The following is a 9,643-nucleotide window of genomic DNA, read 5'->3' as shown; positions in this document are numbered from 1 at the left end:
GCAGCCCCGCCCGCCCCGCTCCGCCCCGCCCGGCGCCCTCCCTCAGCCATGGCGGCCGCGCGGCTCTGCCGCCTGCGGAGGCCCCTCACGGCCGCCTTCGGCAGCGCCGCGGCCGCGGGGCCCGGGCAGGAGCCGCCGGCGGAGCCGCTGACGGTGCGGCGGCAGGCGGGGGGCGTGCGGTGAGCGGGGGCGGCGGGGGGCACCGAGCCGGCGGGGCCCGGGCGCGCCCGGGGCGCTCCGTGAGGGTAACCCCGCCGTGTCTCTCCCGGGTTTTGCAGCACCATCGTCCTGAACAACCCGCGGCGGCGGAACGCGCTGTCCCTGCCCATGCTGCGGTGCCTGAGGCAGGACCTGCTGCACGACGTGAAGAGCCGGGAGCTCCGCGTCATCGTCATCGCGGGTACCGCGGGGCGCGGGCGGGGATGGGGCACACAGCGGGATTGAAACCCGAACCTCTCCCGGAATTGCAGGAGACGGGACGGGACCTGCGGGTTGTGTCCCTGCCACCCCCGTGGTCTCCTGCACCCCTGAGGTCTCCCCCTATATTCCTGTATACTCCTCCCACTTCCCGCTCTCATGTACTTAATTCCTCCGTTCTCGAACGCAGCATTAACAAGTCGCTTGGGTTTTGTTACGGTTTTGGTTTTAACCAACATGTCTAAGCAGAAACACCTCCCAGGATGTCCATATTTCACAGTCGGGCTGTGCAGTGTGTTTACAGTTGGTGAGCTGCTTACTTTTGCAAAAACAATCAGCAGGTGAAATAATTTGTTTTAAAACTACGTCTGAAGAATACTTTAAACGGACCAAAAGCCAAACAGAACAAGAGTTCTAATAGTTACCAAAGTAAAGCAGTGACATTCCCAGATACTGGTTTTGAGCAGAAACAGGCTGAGCTGGGATGACACTTGTTGCCTTTGGTGACAGATACAGATTGGAGTAAACAGGGCTCACAAGGGTTCTGCAAACCAAGTGCTTTGTTCTCCTCAGAGCCAGGATCAGCCAAATTATTGCCACTGGTTTGTCAGAACTATTTTTAAAACTCTCAGAGGAAGGAGAGACCATAATGTCAATACCACAAGTCACCCATAACCCACGGATGTAAAACAGTTTCTCTTGGAGCCTGTTACAGTTTCCTTCCATTTAGGTATTAACCTGGAGAGTTCTTGAAGATAATGGAACCTGAGCCATTCTTAAGCCATCTTTTTTCCTTTGCTATTTTAAGATAACCTTCCTCTGCCCCCCTTCCAAACATCTCAGAGAAATTGGTTATTAATTTAGGATGATGCTGTTTCCTATATATAGGGGAAACACTTTGTGTTAGTGCACACACACAAGTGGAAGTGAGCTGACTCCACAAGGGTGAGTTTAAATGCACATATTCAGCATTTCCAACAGCAGTTACAAGTTGGGAGTACAATGCTGTGGCACTTGGTGAGCCCAGTTGCATTTGGTTTTTTTGTTTTAGTTTAAAAAGGAATTGCATGTTCCTGTTGATTGCCAATTCCCTTGCTGAATGGCATGCAAAGGAAGACATTTCAAGAAAATAAAAGACTTCTCAGGGAATGCTTTGGGTCTTTAACAGAGACTTTGCAGTGGATTCTTCTTCAATGAGGCATAAATGCAGATGTGATTAATTTCCAGATATATATTGCTGATCCCATGAGCTGGCTGACAATAATTGTGTGTTTATTTCTGATCCTTAAGAAACAAGTCCAGGTTGGGTCTTACACAGTTGTAGCTGGAAATGTCATATCCATGCAAATATCTGAGAAGTCCTGAAGGATTAAAAAGCACCACATTGGTTTATTCTCATAGCACATATCCTCATGACAAAGGAAAACTGTTGTAAGGATTGCATACCTGCAAAAGGTGTTTTGATCTTAGCAAATCCAAAGCTTAATTCCACAAAAACCTGCTGGTTTGCTGCCCAAACCCTGAACATACTTTTTGGGAATCTCTGGATGACAGTTTTAGCAGTAAAGACACCCCAGCAGTCCTTCTGGTTCTCCTCTAGCAGAACAATCTTTTTTCTTTTTGTTTTTCCCCACTCTGACCTCGAACACCATGACACTAAAAATATTGATGCTTCTTTAGCAAACGTTAATAATTAATTCTGGGTACAATAAATAGGAACTAACTGTATTTATCAGTCTGAGAGCAGAGCACTCCAGCCTTGCTCCAGCTGACCAGTTTGTGTTGTACCAAGGAGCTGTTTTGAACAGTATCCTTACAAGAAATTGGGTTCAGAGCCTTATATATAACTGAGTTAACTGGAATGGAAGTAAAACTAGGCCTTGAAAAGTGTTTATGGGTGTTACTGTGGTTAAATGTTACATTGTGGCAATTTAAAGTTGTCACAACCCCCAGAACACAATATTTTCCAACTCTGTGCAAAACTCCCTCCCCAAACTCCTTTTTGACCATGGACATCTCACTGACATCCCTTTAGCTGGGGCATTGATGTGCCATTGCCCCTGGTTTCTTGATTAATTCAGACTGACTTTTCCTCAAATTCTTTGCAGCTGAAGGACCTGTATTTTGTTCTGGCCATGATTTAAAGGAACTGTCAACTGAAGATGATGTGAAGCATCATTCCCAAGTGTTTGAATTATGTGCAGAGGTAAGCAGTCCTCTTTGAGTGACACTGGTTGTGTTTGGTATTTAAGAAGAAGCATTGGTGTGAGGAGGGACAGCATTGCTCACTTACTTGCTAAAGCACAGGCTTTTGCTCCAGATTCCTTGCTTTTTGCTGCTCTGCTATTTCAATGGTGAATTTATGTTTTCCCTGGATTTCTCTACATGTAAATAAAAGGGCTGCAATAACACTGTGCATGTCTCCAACAATGGGTACAGTCACAGTGTTTTCCTTAGTTTAGCCAGTGTTCCATACAGCTGAGTAGCTGGGCAATGTCATTCCTAGAAATCTGGGGATGAGCACCTTCAAATCACGTGTGATCCAATGTTGTTTCCCAGCATCTAGTTGGGAACTCAAGACCAGCTTAAACGTCAAATAGACAATGTGGAAATAAGATCTGACTCACAGGTTGCCCCATCAGCAGAACATCCAAGTTCTTGTTACAAAGACACAGTCCTGGAGGCTGAGATATTAAAGTGAATCCAGGAGCCTTTGGAGGGAATGGCAAATCCCCCTTTGATTGTGACAGCACTAGAATTTGATCCCTAATCCTGCTCAATGTGACAGCAGAAAGTACTTTGAAACCCTTTGTTCTAGTTCCTGCAGTAATAATGATCTCTATGCACATTGCCAAACCCATACTTCAGGAATGCTGTAAAAGCCATGTGTGAAAGCTACGGCTGAAGGAGCCAAGATCCAACAGTTTTGGGGGTTTTTTTGGTCAGTAGAGAGAGAAAGGTACTTTTGAGGGCTTCCAAAACAGGATTGTGTCTTCCTAAATTTCGATAGCGATCTCTTTCTTTGTACATGCAGGTTATGACTTTAATCCAGAAGCTTCCAGTGCCAGTGATTGCCAAAGTAAACGGCTTGGCTACAGCAGCAGGCTGTCAGCTTGTGGCAAGCTGTGACATCGCGGTGGCAAGTGAGAAATCCAAGTTTGCTACTCCGGGGGTAAACATTGGGCTGTTTTGCTCCACACCAGCTGTGGCCTTGGGCAGATCTCTTCCAAGAAAGGTAGGCTGCCTTCCCAGACATTCTTTGTAATTTTGCAAGAAGTAGGTCCCCATGTCAGGAGTTTTAGTTCCGTTGCCTGAACTTTATTTTCCTGTAGTACAACATTCAAAGTACTCTATTGCAAAAGGCATCTCCATAACTCTTTGGACTGGGAAAAATAATAAAGGGATGAACTCGGTTTAGGGAAAGCAGTTTCCCACTGATGCAATTCCAGCCAGCACGAGCTCATCCCAGCAGCACAACAGCTCAGTGATCCCTTTCCTTCCCAACAGACAGCTCTGTGCTTTAGCCCATGATGTTCTCCCCTGAGGAGGAAACCCCTGCAAGTTCAGGATAACAATCCCACCGAGGTATCAATTCTCACCAGGCAGTGACATTTCACTGCCAGCGTGATCTGCCTGGCTGTAGATCAAGATGCTCTAAATAGCATCTGAAACCCTCCTGTACTGTCTTCCTGTTTTATGTCCTACTGATTGTGGCTGCACATCTCTCACTGCATAAAAAATGGTACGATCTGTAAAGCTTCCGTAACTGAGAACAGGAATTTTAAGTTCTGATCCAGCTGGATTTATGCAGACAGACTCTCCAAGCCCAGCAGGGCTCTGCTGAGATGCAGCACAAATCCCATTGCTGGATAAGAGCTTCAGCTTGAAATTTCCCATCTGTAAGGCCATCCTGTTCAAATACAGTCCATGGGTTTTTTTCCAAGTCTGCTGTAGTGTACACTTGTAACTGTTTCTGAATTAGTATTTCTTGGGGGTGTGATTACCTCTTTAAAATGTGCAGGATATACTTTTCCCTGTGCCACTTTTCAAAGTAGCAAGAGCATTCCCTACAGTTCCCAGGATTGCCAGTTTTACCTTTTAACAAGTGAAATGTTGCCATTGTTTCAAAGATACTAATGAGGATAATCAGCTCTTATGATTCAGGCATTTGCATGAGGAGTCATGGAAAAAAATCCTTATTGATATATAACATTGGACAGTCGCTGAGTATTTGAGGGATTTTTTAATTTGAAACCTCAAGTACCAGATGCTGGAAGCAGCAGGAGACTGAAGTAGCTGTGGCTATGTGAAGTGCATATTTAAAACCATCCATACCAAACTTAAAACTAAGGCAGGTGTTTTCAAAAACTGCACATATGCCCAGCTTAAAATACCAAGTTCAGTCATTTGACATTGTAGATGACCCACGTCTCTTAATTCCTGCAGCAATCAGTAGAGATTGTGGGCTTTTGAATAGAAAGCCAGAGGTGTCAGCCTAGGACAGCTGGGATCAGCAGGCAGGTTTAAAGAGACTAGCTTTAGACTCAGTCCTTCTCTTTGCTGAACCCTCTTAATGTGTCCTTGGCAGTTTAAGAGGCCAAAAGAGTTAAATCTTATGTTTGTTAAAAGAGTGACTTGTACTTGGAAGAGGAGGAGGCTGCTGAAATTCCCCAAGCAAAGCAAAGCAGTAAGGCCACTGGATTGACTTCACACAAAATTTGTCCTTGCTCAGGTGGCACTGGAGATGCTTTTCACGGGTGAACCTCTCTCTGCCCACGAAGCACTAATGCACGGGCTCGTCAGCAGGGTGGTACCAGAAGACAAGCTGGAAGAAGAGACCATGAAAATCTCTCACAAGATCTGTGAAAGCAGCAAGTCTGTCCTGGCCCTGGGGAAAGCCACCTTTTACAGACAGATAACCCAGGACCTGGACACTGCTTACAAAATGACTACTCAGGTCATGGTAGACAATCTGACTCTGAGGGATGGGCAGGAGGGTATCGAAGCCTTTATCCAGAAGCGTAAGCCAGTCTGGACACACTCTCAGGAAGAGAAGAAATGAGTCCTGCCTCTTAACTAACCTTAGCTGTGCTTTATGATTCTTCACACAGTTGCCTTTGGGAATTATATTTTTGTTCTTACTGAAAGTTAAATTTGTCTTCTTGCATATGCCAGACACAATAAATTTATTCTAAGTATGTAATAAATGTTAAGAAAAATCAAAGAAAAAATGGGTTTTCTCAGCAGTGAATTTAATCTGTGGTTTTAGAAGGAACTCTGTGCTGCAAAAATCAGTTTAAGATGTCCCAGGCTACTTAGGGAGTCACAGGGACTGAGAGAGAGCTCAGATCGTCCTGTTCAGTACCTCTCCCCATAGTTCTGGATGAGAATTTCCATTTATTAATAGAGATTGAAGGGCTTGGACACATTCCAGAGATGATGGTAGTACATATCATAATGGATTCCAGGACTGTTTGGGTGTTACAGACAGAAGCCTGTAATAGTGATCCACTACTCCTTATGGATATATCTGCTTATGAACTGTATGTATCCCACAGCAAATCCTGATTTTCTACTATCAGTTCAAGCACTTCTCCCAGCTCTAGAGAATTGTGCTGTTGACTCCAGGGAGGATGAGCGTGGCTTGGGGCAAAAGCCACCCCATGGGCTTCAGCAGAGATCCTCACCTGGCAGTGACTTGACCCAGCTGTAATTTTCAGGCTGTATGTGTTCAGTTTATCACAGAATCTTGGATGTATTAGTTGGCAAGTCCATCTTTGTGCTCAGAGCTGGGCTTTTACCAGCACTGAAGCAGTTCTGCTGTGGATTTACAGACTTGACAACCTCCTACAACAGGGATTCAGCTGCTCCTCTGGGTAATCTCTTACAGTGCTTTGCAACCCTCCTGGTGAAATATTTTTTGTTAATGTCCAGTCTGAGCCTTGAAGCAGAATTTTTTTGTCCATTGCCCCTGGTTACATTATCTGACATTGCTGAGAAAACTCCAACTCCATTATCTGTGTTACTGTCTTCAAGCAGTCACAGGCTGCACTTACACCACACTGATGCTCCTGTGTGCCAGACTGAACAAGCCCTGCTTCCTCCACCCTCCTTGTAGGTCAGGTTCTCTAGGTAACCAGCTTGGCAGCCCTGCAGTGCACCAGTTCCAGTTTCTCCACATCCCTTTTTACTGGTTGTGCCAAAACTGGACTGGAGTCTAAATATGGCCTCACCAGTGCTGAGCAGAGAACAAAATATGCCTTCCATGTGCTGGCCAGTGAGTCCTGCTCAGGGTGCATTTTGTCTGGTCTGGGATGAGAGGGCACTGCTGGCTCTGCTGCAGCCATTCATCCACTGGGAGCCTGGTTCCAGGAGGACTGTGCTCTGCCAGTCCTCTCCTCACCTGTACTGGTGCTGGGGTTATCCTTCCCAGGTGCAGAAACTCCCATTTCTCCTTAGGTTATGTTTTTTGGGATTGAAGCCAGGCCCTTTGGTGTGTCAGTCACTGCCTCAATCCCATATCACCTGCAGACTTGCTGAAGATCTGTTACTGATGGTGATACTGAGTGATACAAGTCTTCATATCAATCCATGGTGATCAACATGGGATGGCCTCCCAGCAAAGGCATTTTTTCTGAAGTTCCACACAGCCAAATCATGAAGGCTCATCCATCTCATCCTTAAATAGACATCTAAGCAAGATCAGGTGAATCACTGTATGGATGGGCCTTTTATTCTTTGTTGACAGTAAAAGTAGCCCAAAGTGCTAAGCACTAGATGACTTAGTTAGATCAAATTAATCCTGCCTATGGCTACTAAAACTCCAAATGTGGAAGCATCATGAATCAGGAAGGATTTTTTTAAGGTATGTTGGACCTATGTCCTTGGTTCCCTGTCTGTCTGAATGTTAGTTCATTCCTCAGTTCACTGGAGTGAATCAGATCCCCAGTAAAGTCCCAGGACTGTCCCCATAGGCCTTTCATTGAAACCAGTGACATAAATACTTTTACCATTCATACATATCCAGCCCCACAAAGCAATTCTCTTTCCCATCTACAGGTTGAAATGAAAGAAATTTTCAGTTCTGCTGGAATTTTTACTTTGAGGAATGGAAACTTAAACTTGAATTCACCACTGGACGTAGTTTGTTTCTATGGAAAAGAGAAAAAAGGGGTATATTGGGACTAGTTGTTTTAAAAATATAAATTTTTATTGTTACCACCAGTAAAGATGGGTAAGTTTATTAAAAAAACTCACACAGTTAATATAAGTTAGGAACTGTTATGAGCAATTAAGAGATAGAAGAGTTAAATCTGGAGCCCAATAACCTTCATCATGTCCTTTTTAATGCAGTAAGATGCTGCACTTTGACTCTGTTCCCACATGCTGCTCTAAAAGCATTAGGAAAGAGTAAATTGTTTTAAAAAATATTTATATTTAATGGCTATCTTGCAACTACTCAGCAAATCTTAACTGGCTCTTATGTTCCAGGCTTTTAGAAATAAGTACATTATCTGATTTTTGCAGAACAGTGCTCTTTCCAACTAACTGCAGTAATAAAATGGTTTCACTGGCCATCTTAAAGCATAAGTGACAGTTTAGATGAGCACATTCTTTCAGATATTTAGAAATTATTCTACAGCTAATTGCCATCTACACTGGGTGGGGTTTGGCATTATTATTATTATTATTATTATTATTATTATTATTATTATTATTATTATTATTAACTCATGCTTGCAATTTTTGGAGGAAAAAAAATGCATTTTAAAAGAATAATTACTTCATTTGAAATAGTTGTACCACAGTGGAATCAAATTATTCCTGCACATGGATTCATTCAGTTTGAATGGCCTTTTAGGACACTAATATTCCAAAGACACATAAGTGTCCTCAGGCTTTTCACTATGGGCAGAAGTTAATGGAAGTGCTGTGTAAAGTTAAGAACAGGCACACCTGAGCAAGACAAAATGATGTTGGGAGGGGAAGTTAACTATCAGAAATGGTGTCCTGGTTGGTTATGTGATAGGGAAAGGTTAGGACTGTTACCTTTATCCTTGGCTTTCCCTGTAGAAGACCGAGCACTATAATGTCTTGAGTTCCTTCACAGTTCAAATCTGTGGAAGCTGAGGAAATACAATGATCTGGGCAACTGAGTTCAGATGCTAAAGAACACTTCTTTTCAAGGCTCGTGGTATTTTTCAGTCTAATTCACAGGTATGACAAATGTTTGTCTTGTACTTTCAGACCTTGAGTAGAAAAAATATGTTTTAACTCAGTTTTCACTATATTTGTACTATTTAATGCAATAAAGCAATTATGTAATTATAGAATCATAGAATCATCATAGAATGGTTTGGGCTCGAAGGGACCTTAAAGATCATCTTGTTCCAACCCCCCTGCCATGGGCAGGACACCTTCCACTAGACCAGGTTGCTCCAAGCCCCATCCAACCTGGCCTCGAACACTTCCAAGGATGGAGCATCCACGGCTTTTCTGGGCAACCTGTGCCAGTGCCTCACCACCCTCACAGTAGAGAATTTCTTCCCAGTATCTAATCTAAACCTACTGTCTTTCAGTTTAAAACCATTCCTACTTTTCCTGTCACTACATGCCCTTTTAATTAGTAATCATCAGTTCCATAAATGGTGGCATCCACAGGAGCATTTCTCTCTTGCTTGAACCACTAGACAGAAAAACTTCAGCAGGTTTTATAACATTCCTGCACTGGCCCCTGAAGACTGACAAAACAATTTTTCATTTTGGACTTGTGTGGGTTTTTTATTTTTGCCCACATCTGCCTTTATTGTTTAATTTAATGGACTTACAAGCTATTCCTGGGAAACAGAGCAGTTCCAGAATTGTTAAATAAGTTCTACAGCCAAGAAACAGCAAACCAAATGATGGATTGGGAGCCTTACCACCGTGGTTATCTGCTGCCTGAGGGAAGAGTCTGTCCCAAAATAGCAAGGAGCCTCTTCCTTGTCACCCCATTCATTTTTATTAAAGGATCTCTCTGTAACAATGTCTGCCAGGTAATTAGCCCAGTTTCAAGTGACCCTAATAGCATGTGGCACACACTTAGCCTTCTCTGGAAACTAAGCACAACCCCATCTTCATACAGCCTCTGGGATGCAGCTTATCCCTGGAAATGTCCAACAGGCACATGTTTTCTGTTCATATGGACAGGAACAGCTGGAATGGAAACCAGTCAAGAAAATGCAGG

The 9,643-nt window shown here is 43.8% G+C and overlaps 1 protein-coding gene across 1 annotated transcript; it reads left to right on the top strand.

The window, feature by feature from the left end:
• Positions 1–20: 20 nt before the first annotated feature.
• Positions 21–8,750, top strand: ECHDC3 (enoyl-CoA hydratase domain containing 3). Its single transcript, XM_064656534.1, has 5 exons — positions 21–179; positions 279–400; positions 2,526–2,623; positions 3,452–3,652; positions 5,150–8,750. Exons 1-5 carry the CDS (start codon positions 49–51, stop codon positions 5,477–5,479), a joined length of 882 nt encoding a protein of 293 aa, XP_064512604.1. The 5' UTR covers positions 21–48; the 3' UTR covers positions 5,480–8,750.
• Positions 8,751–9,643: the final 893 nt, after the last annotated feature.

The sequence above is a fragment of the Pseudopipra pipra genome, chromosome 5 (assembly GCF_036250125.1).
Source record: "Pseudopipra pipra isolate bDixPip1 chromosome 5, bDixPip1.hap1, whole genome shotgun sequence".
Classification (NCBI taxonomy): Eukaryota; Metazoa; Chordata; class Aves; order Passeriformes; family Pipridae; genus Pseudopipra; species Pseudopipra pipra.
Note: the sequence above shows the minus strand (reverse complement) of the source record. Positions and strands in the feature narration are given on the sequence as shown.